Source organism: Athene noctua, chromosome 20, assembly GCF_965140245.1.
Source record: "Athene noctua chromosome 20, bAthNoc1.hap1.1, whole genome shotgun sequence".
In the NCBI taxonomy this organism is placed as follows: domain Eukaryota; kingdom Metazoa; phylum Chordata; class Aves; order Strigiformes; family Strigidae; genus Athene; species Athene noctua.
Genome location: NC_134056.1, coordinates 3,337,296 through 3,349,342, shown reverse-complemented (window position 1 = coordinate 3,349,342; position 12,047 = coordinate 3,337,296). Strand labels below are relative to the sequence as shown.

Below are 12,047 nucleotides of genomic sequence, written 5' to 3'. Positions count from 1 at the left end.
TGTGAGGCGCTGGTGGTAAATGTGATCTGTGCTCTAAATGATTGTTGTCCTTTGAGTGCCACTTGATATGCCCCCGTAATCTTACTGCTTGTAGAAAAACTTTGTATAACTATAAGAAGCAGCTGTTTGTGCTCTTTTTCAGGATTAAACTGATCTGGTACTATAGAACAAAAACTGCTGAGGCTAGATTGGTCAATTAGCAGACATTCTGATTACCTTCAGCAAGGGCATAGCTAATAGAGGTATTGTATCTTTTTTTAGTGGAAAGCTAATTTAATGCCTAACAAGAAGCACAAGCTTAAAAAATCTTGGAGCATCTCTGCCCTACTCCTAATGATAACATGGAGAAACTCTCCAGAAACTTAGAAAGCAGAACAAAGAGTGGAGTGGGAAGCTAATGGGAAAATGTGTCATGCTGCCATGGTATCAGAGCGTGTATGTTCTTGAGACTTTTTTAAAACAGACTGTTAGTGAGTTCTTGTTGCAGCTACAGTTCTAGGACTGTGGGAAGGCGGAGAGGCAGTCAAAGGTATGATGTTGATGCTTCACATAATCACAATGCTGCTTGCTGTGCTGCTCCTTTAATTACTGTTAGAGCCACAGCCTGTAATTTGGGAATCGTGGGTTATGTTCCTTGCTTTGCCAAGACTTGACTCCCTTTCCCTCAAAATACTGAGTTGTCATAATTATGCTTGAAGCTTAAGGACATCCAAAATTAGAGGCATCATTATAGAAATCATCCTTTTCAGCTGAACTCTAAACCAGAAGAGATTCTTGCTGCCACCTGCTTTCCTGTATAATGATGTTATGTTAACAGCTGAAAGGCCATTTGAAGAGCCTCTTCCTTCTCCCTGGCTCGTTTTGTCCCCTGAAATCAGCTGGACAGACCTGTGCCTGTGACCTTCACTCTTCTTAGTCTTTCTGACCACTACACAAATAAACTTTCTGGACTCTAGATGGTAATTGAGTATTACAGATTGGAAAACAAAGCCAGAATGAGTCTAAAATCACTGCATATGTAATGCTGCTGACTTGCCATGCAACTAACGTTTTTCTCCTCTCCCCTATCACCCATTCAGGCTTCCCCTTTTTTAAAAAAACTTTTTTTTCCTTCTCTTCCCTTTCCTGTCTCAGAGTATAGCTGAGTAGTTTCCCCTTTTCTCAAGCCAGTTTTGCTCCTGGAATGATCTTTGCTCTAGCTAGAACATAAAGGGAGACTGCATTCATGACAAGTTTTCTTGGAGACACGACACAGACGAGCGTTACTAGACCAGAGAGGAAACAAGGAGGCTTCTGACCGCACAGGCTCAGGTTGGTCCATGTAATGCAGAATGGTTTATGTTAATAGGGAAAAAAATTTTGTTTTACAGCTCTGAGGTAAGGATGTGGTATTTATCAACAGGGGAATGCGTTTCCTGTGATCTGGGACTGGTTTGTCAGGCAGAGCAGAGTATTTTTTTCATGACAAGTAATGATTAATTCGATGTCAGTCCAGCTCGTTAAAGTGAACTGACAATGTAATGTGTAACGAATCTGTGCTGAAGAGTTTTGAAGTCTTTCTCTCTGCTGGAGCAGAAAAACAGTGAAGGTTTGAGATGACCTTGAAGAGAAATGCAGTGAGATGTGAGATCCCAGCCCCTGTAGAGCTGCTGACGGTCAGAACTCTGCTCCCACCCTCCCTGCCCCAAACAAGATGACTAGAAATGAGAATACAAAGGTTTCTGGCAGCCTTCCTGAGCCCCTGGAAATGACAATGGCTACTGCACTCAACTCATACATGTGATATAAGCATAGCAATTAATGACTGGCATTTCAGAAGGTACTCAGTATGGAACAGTCTGACCACAAAAGGGCAAAGAAATAAAATAATGCCAGTTTCTCATTCGAAAGAAGCCTTGGGTATAGAAGTGTTGGGTTTTCTGCATCTGTTTACCTGCACACTCTCAGGCTGAGAAGAAGTTTTTCTGACTCTGTGGGTAACAGCAGGCTCTTGTCAGGCTGCAGGTAACTGGTAGCCACAGTGTACAGCTGAGCACTGCTGCAGGCTCCCACCAAACAAACACACGGAGGCACTCTTCATCAGTGGGAGGCTTCCGGGGTGCCTCGGGCTGAGCCACGCAGGTTGGTGTTTGTCAGCACAAATTGCTGAAGCTGCACAGGTGGGATCTGTCAGGTGGATGTGAGAGGCAGCTGACCTCGTGGTTGCCTGCCGTGTGATTTTTACCTCTGTCTTTACGGGGAAAATTACATACAGCATGGTGTTCCCTCTCTTTGCACATGGATGCAGAAGACCAGCTTTTGTAGGATTACAGCTGAATGCAGTTAAGGCTGTTGCCATCGGGGGTTTTCACAGAGCCTTTTGTGGGTGTTTAGTGACTGTGTGGTCAGGCACAATACAGGGGTCTCGAGTGCTGGGAGGTGGAGAAGGAAGAGTGAACTGTTCATAAAGCAGAAAAACCAGCTAATTAGGAGAGCTTTAAAGACATTTTCACTTCTTCAGAGGATGCTTAGTTTTGAATTGGAAAGTTGTGGTTGACCATCAGCTTACTCTGTGTTGTGTTCCACCCTTGTTTGTATTATTTATGGGGATGAAAGATTTAATTCTAAGCATAGTGAAGCATCTGGAGAACCCGTGGTGAAGTCAGTGAGATTTTACAGCACTTTCTTGGGGTACACTATTGGGAATCTAGAGTTAGTTGGATTTTCCTCTATTCGTGGGGCTCTCAATGACTTGCCCACTGTCAGCAGACCTGTTGCTAAATAGTTTCACTCAGCTCTTGCAGTGAGATCTGGGAGGTGTTCAGCTGGTTGGAGGGAGGTCATCAAGCTTTGATGACTTCTGTTTTCTCAGAATTTGGCACTAGCTCTCCTTCACATCTGTGTCAGCAGCACTGGCACTAGTCTCGCAGCTGCTGGTATCTTGGTTTGGTAACTGCACTGCTCTTTCAGGTATGACTATAGCATATCACCCTGTTCTGCAGGTGATTTGCAAACGCTGAGTTCACAACCTCTTGAGAGATGTGTTCCTGTATCTAAAAGACACTTTTCTATTCTCAGCCTCTTTAACATACTCTGTTTCCCCACACCCACCCCCTCACTAGTCTGGGAGTCTTAGAGTCTGCTTGTTTGTTTTCTATTTTTGTTTTTTCAAGACAGGACAACGCTGCTCACTAATACTTCTCACTCCACACAACCAACATGTTGGAAGAAGATAGTGATGAGACGTGTTGGAATAACCTGGAGAACTTCCGGGTGAAGCTGATCTCTGTGATCGATCCTTCCCGTATAACGCCCTATCTTCGCCAGTGCAAAGTGATCAGCCACGATGATGAGGAGCAAGTTCTTAATGACCCCAGCCTGGTCATGCGCAAACGGAAGGCAGGTGGGTGACGTGCGGGTTGGAGCGGAGTGCTAACAGACTGGGCCTGAAGGAACGTTGCTTCTAGTTACTGTCTGCCTGTGTCTGGACACAAACATTGTAGGCACTGCTCTGCTGCCCCTTTCCCCAGCACATTGCTGTGAGGAGAGGAGGAATGGAGATGGCTCTGTCAATGCTTTCCTGAGCTGAGGAAGGGTAATGGGAGCACAGAGGGTGTGTGGCCTTTTGGTGTTAGCATAGTTATCTCTAGGCTACCATAAAGGAGGGAGTTGCTTGGGTTTGACCCACAAGATTATTCTTGTGTAAGTTTTGCAGGGGGAGATTTCCAAGATTAATTCAGCGTGTGTATTGTCCCTTGTTCCTATATTCTGGTGTTTGAGGGAACGCTGGCAGCACATTAAGTAAACTCTTTGTGACTGTTCTATGCAGTGCTGGTCTTGTTCCAACTAGAGAGAATGACAGGATTCATTATGCTATTAATACATCTTTTGGATTGGATTAACTCTTATTGATAAACTACTGAGATTCATGGAAAAAAAATGTATTTTCCTTGCTTTCCATATTGGGAAACTGTAGAACACAGAAAAGAAGCCCCCTGGGCTTGATTTGGTACAGAGTGTTTCTAGACAAAGTAGAAAACTGAGATCAAAGTCTTTTTAGTCCAGGGTCTCTTAGGCTTGTCCCTCCTACCTCTCTCGCTATGTGCAGTGTTCCTACACTAGTGCTCCTTTTTTCCCGTATTTGCCTCCAGTATTTGGAAGTGGAGCCTTGAGCTGCAGAAACTGTCACGGTGATTTGCTTTAACTTCCCTTTTCTGGAATTATCAGCAGGATAACGTAAAGTGCTCTTCTGAGATCTGCTTTTTGCACCCACTGTAGTAGGAGCTAGGTATAAGGGTTAAGTTTTTAACTGTTCCTTCACAGGTAAATACTTTTGTATAATTACTGGGGAATTGGTATAGGATTGGCTGGGGGATTTGATCCCAGGGACTTTAATCTTCATGTGGAGAAGGTGGAGCAATATTTTGTTATGTTAGAAATAGGTAGAGAGATAGATAAATTAATAGAATATCCCATTGCTATTTATTCAGGTGTTCTTCTGGACATTCTTCAGCGAACGGGACACAAGGGCTTTGAGGCATTTCTGGAGAGTCTTGAGCTTTATTATCCACAGCTGTATAAGAAAATAACTGGCAAGGAGCCCAGCAGGGTTTTCTCTATGATTATAGGTAACATTTATGTTCTGAAAAAACAGCTCTTTGCTTGATGTTGCTGTGCAAATTAAGGGAGGATTCACCTCTGCTTTTGCCTCTCTCCAGCTTCGGTGTGTTCCCTGGCTTGCCCCCTGTCTGCTTCAGAAGGGTTCTGGCAGGAACAGCCCTGCTGTCCGGTGTCACGGGCTGGACCTGGGAGGGTGGCAGAGGAAGCAGGAGGATCAACTCTTCCTTCTGCCTGTTGTGTCAGTGACGCTGTGGCATAGAAAAGCCCAGAGCAGGGGGGAAATGGCCGGGATAATTTGGTCACACGTGTCTTCAGGGTTTGTGTGTTGTGACAACCACAATCTGCTTTGATAAGTGGGTGGGAGCCTGTGCTGTCTGTGTGTTTGGGGAGCAGACAGGACAGCGGTGGGTGATGCCTGCCCACCAAACAGACACTGCTGGGGAATCTGGCCTGAGCCAGCTCCTGATGAATGAGATCATGAAGCTGCAGAGCACCGTGCAGGAGGAGCGGCGGAAGGCCCAGGAGCTCACCGTGTGGCTGCACACCAAAGAGGACACGATCAAAGAGATGTGGGTGAGGGACAGCCTGCTCCGCAAGCACCAAGAGCGGGCGCAGAAGATGAAGGAGGAGAGGGACAGCCTGAGCAAGGAGCTGCGGAAGTGCAAGGACGAGAACTACAACCTGGCACTGAGCTACGCCAAACAGAGCGAGGAGAAGAGTGCTGCCCTCATGAAGAATCGGGACCTGATCCTAGAGGTCAGTCACCCTCTTTTAAAGCTTCTCCCTCCTTACCTGATCACTGGACGGCTGTGCTGTGCACCAGAGTTTGCCCAGGATGGTCTTGGACCAGTCCAGCATGAGGTTCTTCTCTAGCAGGTGGCATGTCTTGGTGGTCTCTAGCTCATCCCAGTAGGCCCATGTATTACAAGTTATGCTGTGAAGAATTATCAGGCTTCCTCTCATTCAAGACTAAGCCCTCTCACAAGAGAAACATGTTGTATCCATTTAGCACCCAGGCAGGACTCTGGTCCCCGGAGGACCGGGTGTCCTGAGGAAAACAAAGATGGGGAGAAACTTGCCCCGTGTTTGTCTGGAGAATGGAGTGAGAACTGCTTTTGCAGGCCAGAGTTACTGGTGAGCTCTGAACTTTCTTGTAGATCGATCACTTAAAGCACAGCCTCATGAAGGCTGAGGATGACTGCAAACTGGAGCGTAAGCACACGATGAAACTGAAACACGCCATAGAGCAGCGTCCAAGCCATGAAGTCATGTGGGAGATCCAGCAGGAGAAGGAGTTGCTCTTGGCCAAGAACCAGGAGCTGCAGAACACTCTCCAGGTTGGTGGGGGTGGTTGGATATGGACTCCTGAGAAGTGATTATTTGTAGCAGCCAGGCCAGCGACGAGGCTGCACTGAAGATTGTGTGGGTCAGCTGTGGTCTTGTTCTCCCAAGTCAAACAGAGCACACAGGACTGTGGGAAGAGCGTTGATATGAAGTTAGATGGTTGCTGTATCTCACTTTTTTTTTTTCGTCCAGCAGGTAGCCAGGGAACAGAGTTTGGAGAAGAGCCTCTCCAGTAAGACTCTAGAGAATGACTGTAGCCAGATACTAGAACGCCAGGAGCTGATGAACACCATTTACAGCCTTCGCAAGGAGCTGCGGCAAGCTGAGGTGCTCCGTGACAAAGTACGTGATGCACTGCACATTCCTGCTGGGGGTCGGGGGGAAGCCAGGCAGATGAAGTGGGGAGTTGCCCAGCAGCAATCCTTGCTGCTCCTACTCTAGGAGTTACAGTTTGTTGAAAAAAGGCACACTAATATTGTAGCATTCTGTGTCTGTGGCATTAACTGTTACCTGTTAATGCCCGTGTTAATTAACAGTCCCTGCCTCAGCCTGGAGGGTAATGGGAGCTTTTATCATGATTAACAGCTCGGGTACTCACAAATCCATCATGTTAGCAGTCCTCCTAGTCGTGTTGACCAACCTTCTGGTTGGCCTTGCTCGGACTGGCCAGTCTGGCTGAACTTTGACATTGCACTGAGGTCTGGCTGTAGCAGTCTGGCTATGAGCAAAAAAGTGGTGAGAGTCTAGCTCAGGCTCTGCCCACAAGCAGGGTGCTTTTGACCTTTTCTCTACAGTATGCAGAGGAGAAAGAGATGCTAGAACTACAGTGCACGTCTCTGAGGAAGGACTCCCAGATGTATAAAAAACGGATTGAAGCTGTCTTGCAGCAGATGGAGGAAGTGGCTTCAGAAAGAGACCAGGTGATAAAACATTCCTCTTGGAGCTGCCACTAATCCCTGCTTTGCTGTTTGGAGTGGGCAAGTACTGTAACCCTGAATGTACTGTTGTGTGACACGCCACAACATGTTGTCCCTTACGCCAGGCGCTCCTGACCCGAGAACAGTTCTATATGCAGTACTCCAAGAACCTGGTTGAGAGGGACGCTCACCGCAAGCAGATTCGGGAACTGGGGGAGCGATGTGACGAAATGCAACTGCAGCTCTTCCAAAAGGAGAGTCAGTTACTGGCTACTGAAGCCAAGCTGAAAAGGTTGCAGCTGGAGCTGCCCACAGCGGTAGGCCTGCAGGGTTGTCATCTGTGGGGTGGGTTGGGGAGCTGAGTGTGGGGCTGGTCCGAGGCCTTTGCGCCGAACCAGTTTGAATCCAGCAGGCAGGGCCAGCTCTGTGGGTAGCCATTTCCATGCAAATGCTGAGTTTAGAAAAATGATAGACTTGGTGGTTCCTGTTACCTCACTCTTGTTTCAGGCATGGATGAACTGGACTGATGGCAGGCTGAGGCCTTCTGTGTTTGTGTCTGGAGCATGTCCAGAAATGATGTCCACCAAAGAGTCTCGAGACTGTATATGAGCCACGTGGATGAAACTGGGAGCAGGGCATAAGGGTGCTAAGGCTTCTGGGCCTAAATTAGATACATGAGCTTTTAATTAATGTGGCATCTTATGTACTTTCTCCAAGTGGTCAGGCAGGAGTGTAGGAGGGAGAAAGTCCACACTTCTCTGTTTTCTGGAGCTTTCAGTCTCTTGTATATTCCCTTATTACCAATTTCTTGCTTGTGAGGAATGATTAATTTATACTGGTTTTATTTCAGACCTCTGACCTGGATGATACCTCCTCTAGAGATTCCCAGGAAGTGAGTAGGGTGCCTTGTTTACCTTTTACTTTCTTTTGGGATGGTTTCAAATTCCTCCCTCCTGCACAGTTACCTAATTAAGATAGTCTTCAATCCATGGCTCAGACTCATTTCGGTGATACCAAAAAGAACAGAGGCCACAAAATAGACCAGTGACAGAATATCCCCATGTCCTGAGATTTTGAAGTGTAGGACACAGTTATGGCATTAATCAGCAAGATTTTCTGAGTCTAAGCAAATTGGGGGAATTGAATTATTTTGTGTTGTTTCTAATTGCCTCTCCTGCGGGAGAACAGACAAAAATAAGCCTGTCCCTGGGGACATCTGTAGTAAAGAGTTTTTAGTTTATAACTTCAGTGTGGAAGCGATTGTCACATTGTCTGGAGGCTAAAAGTATAAAGGAGGCCAAAGGAACTGGATCTATTCATGGAGGATAAATCCATGGGTAGATCTGCAACTTCTGGCTCAGTCTGCTGTTCTGCTGGCAGCAAGGTGCACTAAGGAGAGGTTAGTTCTATGCATGTCCTGTTTCTTATATTCCTCCATCTGTTCCTAGCTACTGTGTGAGACAGAGTAAGGGGCAGTTCTCATGTTCTTGCTTTGTTTCTGTTCCATAGATTACTCTTCACAGTCATCTAGATGAAGATACAAAACCAACTAAAAGTAAGGCTTTTCTTGAGGAAATGTGGAATTCGTACAGTGTTTCAGAGGGACAGAAAAAGATATTCTTGGGTTTTATTTTTAGCGAAGAACAGGTAGTCTGACTGGCGACTCAGTTTGTGAGAAATGCTTCTCAGCGGGGTGTGCTTGGCACTCTGAGCAAAACCTCCTTGAGATGACTCAGAACAGGTACCCATAAATCAAGGCTTCTGCCATACCACCATCTTTCTTGCCTATAAAAAGCAGAACATGTCCCAGATGCTGGGAACAGTGAATGCTTATAAAGCTTTTTTGAGAGAAAAAAGCTCTGTGGGCTGACCTTTTACTACATGGTCTCTGAGAGGGTCTTCCATATAGCTGCATGACGTGGGAAAAGTGGTATCATTAGATAATCCTAGGACCTCCAAGTCTTTTTTTTTTTTTTTTTTTTTTTGAGACAATCTGTCTACTGAATTTGTCCAGGAAAAACCACCTGGTACATGGTGCTTCCCCCATCCTCCCCTTAAACTCTTCTTGCATCTGTGGCAGAGCTGAGAACAGAGCAAACATCCTTCCACTTCAGCTGGACCACGTGGCTTTCTCCAGGGATTTTTCCCTCCCCTCTTCCCTTTTATGTTGCAGGCTATTTTCACAAAAGCAGAACCACGTAGTTAACACTGTCACTGGTTCTGTTTCTGTAGCATCCCCAGTGGAAATGATTCAGCAGTGTGGAAAGGAATTAATAGGCTCCTCTAACAACTTGAAATTCTCTTTCAAAACACGTTGAGAAAGGAAGCAAACTAGCACAGTAGAAGAAACTTTCTGTTCTGATCTCTTAGAAGATCTGAATGATCTCTTTATTCATTGAGATGGGAGATTTTTCACAAAAGCTAAACAACACTGATCCAAAAAACCTTTTATTATTCTATCTCACTCAGTTCAAAAACATGTATCATGATACCTGATCACTACATAAGGAGTTTCACTAAAATATGGTCTGAACTGCCTTAGATGCACAACTTGTTGGGGAACAGGGACAAATTATGGTTAAAATAATGATTAACGTGATTTCTTGTGGTGACCTCTAACATGATTTATTTTTTTTTTTTTAAACAATACTAAGCAGAGGTGCTGCTTTGCAGCAATTTGTTTGGCTCCTGCATAACCAGAAACTAGAAAGCTGATATCTCTGAGCCTGAGGGGGAACTCCATCACCCTAAGCAAGAATCGGGGCTCAAGTAAAATGAGAAGTGACTCGTGCATTGATCACAGGACTGAATCCTGAACGTCTTGAGGCTTGGTTTCAGTTCTGCTGTTGTCTCTGTGTAGTGCTGGGCAGCTCTTACATTACAGCTATTGCCATTTGACAAACTGGTAGAGGGAGAAGTGACTTCACAATGGCAACTATGACTAAAGCTGGGATTTTTCCTTTTCTTAGAAGATTGCCCTGAAGGACAAAACCAGCAATTCAGCACTCGAGAGAGCAGTCTGCCTCCGAAGTCACCCAGTGTAAGAGAATCTCTGTGGGCTCTTCTTTACCATGACGGGGGTTTGTGACCTTTAATGTTCTTGTTAATGATGGATTTACCAGCTTTGAGAAGCATCTAAGCAGCTACTGCTTTTCCAAAATCTGAGCACTTTGTACAGAATTCAACCTCCAAAAAGGGTGAACTCTGAACAGCAGAACACTTACGAGTATATTTCTCCATCTGTGCCTAGAAACCTCTTCTAATTACTTCCTGGCCTTCATTTCTGGGTATGGATGTTTTCCAGTTTAATTGTCTGCAGTATTACTGCTGGTACAGGAAAGAGTCCCAAGGTTACAAATGGGAGAGAATAAAGATAGTAAAACTATGTGAAGCAGGTGTATTACAGAAATGGACATGCTGTACTTCATTCTGCAGGCCCAAGCAGCTGTGGGAAGCTAGCTGTGTGCAGTGGGCCGCTTTCCTGGGTGCGGGTTTGGGGAGTGAACACTGTTCTCGGTCATCTGAAGGCATAGGTTCACATTGGGTTTTTTTCTCCTTCATTTAAATGTAAACGGATTCATTGCACAAACAAGCCAGGAGAAATGATCAAGTTTATTTGGGTGGTCTGCAGCCTTTCACTCTGCAGAGACCAGCTGCAGTACATCAGCCTCAAAATCAGCCACCATTGCAGCGCAGGTTTGCGTTACCTGGTGCTAACATTGATCTGATCTTCAGAAGAATCAAGTTCCTTTTTGTGTGGATTTTTTTTTTCTAGTTCAAGGAGTGTGGTTTAGCCAATGAGGAACTGGCAGAAAAGGAGCGGAGGAGGATGAAGGACTGCTTTGAGCGTTACCGAAGGTCTGGACTTTAGTAGGCGGGACTAATGTAGACATAACCTGTGTGACTGAACTGATTAGCTTGTTTTATGTAGTTCCTCTTTTCTGTCCCTCCCCTGTTCCCAACCTTGATTCATGGAGGGTATAAATGCCTTCCAGATCTTATCTTCAGAGGCTTATACTTCTAGCTGAACTGGTTGAGACTCCTCTTTTAGTACCAGAGGTAGCCAAGATAGCAATGATCACATTTGCTCTTGATGATGCAGATGGTTCCACAGCAGGCAGTGGAGGGCGCTCCAAAAAATTGCTAGTTTAGTAAATTTGATCGATTTCTCCCATGTGTGAGTGAAATCTGACATTCACTATCCATCTGACATACTGCTGACATTCAAGACCAAACTCCCAGGACTGTGAATGGGAGCAATTTCCACCCTCTGTCCTCTTCAAATGCTCGTTTGAAGGCCCGTTCTCTCAATGCCTGGTGTCTTCACTGATTGCTGCCTTTATGGAGCACGAGAGTGATGAAAACAGTATGAAACTAGGAGCATAGTTCTAGCATTAGCTGGAAGTGCTCATAATGGCACTGTAAACTACTCTTCTGGCTGTTGACAATTCTATTTTATATAAAGGACGGACTCAGGGTAGGATTTCTTGGCTGCTTCAACTGAATATCAACAATACACCACACTTCAAGAAATGTAAGAATGTCTTCACCAATTTAGATGAATTCTCTTTATGCTGCTACCAGTCAGGGCTTTGCTGGCTGTGTGAGCGAACCATCGCATTCGGCTAAACGCTCAGTGCATTGACACATACCCCCCCTCCGCCCTCAACTCCCCAAAACGTTCAAACGCCACTTGTTTGCAGAAAACATCTTCTAAAAATGAAACGTCTAGTCTTGTTTTCAGAAAAAGAGCAATGCGAAGAATACTGAAGGGCCGACACCACGAGGCAGACTGGGAGAACACCACTGGCAGCGACAACACTGACACCGAAGGCTCCTGAGAGCGGGAGCCGACCTGCGGGGGGAAGAGCAGCCAGGCAGCCCTGGCCTCTGTCTTTCTCTCTCCATGGACTCCTTCCATTTTAATACCATCTAAACGAACACTTATCAAAAGTTAATGTTTGTAATGAGACTTTTATTTTTTGCTCTGGTAAAATAAGACATTATGAGACATTATCTGGGAATGAGACATTTTTTTGCTCCACCTCTCTAGAACTGCACTGATGTGAGAGGCGGGTGGTGCACAAATAAAACACGATTAAATATTTGTGGGTCCGAAGCCCTGGGGCAGGGTCTGAGGCACTTGCCCTGTGCCCCACAAGGCCCGGGTCCGCTGCTCTGTCACTG

The 12,047-nt window shown here is 45.6% G+C and overlaps 1 protein-coding gene across 3 annotated transcripts; it reads left to right on the top strand.

Moving 5' to 3' along the window:
- The first annotated feature begins 947 nt into the window (after positions 1–947).
- Positions 948–11,856, top strand: CARD9 (caspase recruitment domain family member 9). Of its 3 annotated transcripts, none has more exons than XM_074923943.1 (13): positions 948–1,311; positions 3,153–3,382; positions 4,470–4,607; positions 5,030–5,355; positions 5,757–5,936; positions 6,139–6,285; positions 6,738–6,863; positions 6,986–7,177; positions 7,711–7,752; positions 8,370–8,415; positions 9,830–9,900; positions 10,636–10,718; positions 11,605–11,856. In XM_074923943.1, exons 2-13 carry the CDS (start codon positions 3,199–3,201, stop codon positions 11,699–11,701), a joined length of 1,632 nt encoding a protein of 543 aa, XP_074780044.1. In that variant the 5' UTR covers positions 948–1,311; positions 3,153–3,198; the 3' UTR covers positions 11,702–11,856. The 3 variants fall into 3 exon arrangements, with proteins under 3 accessions (XP_074780044.1, XP_074780043.1, XP_074780045.1); XM_074923942.1 differs by having other exon boundaries at positions 6,136–6,285; XM_074923944.1 differs by lacking the exons at positions 7,711–7,752; positions 8,370–8,415; positions 11,605–11,856 and having other exon boundaries at positions 6,136–6,285.
- Positions 11,857–12,047: the final 191 nt, after the last annotated feature.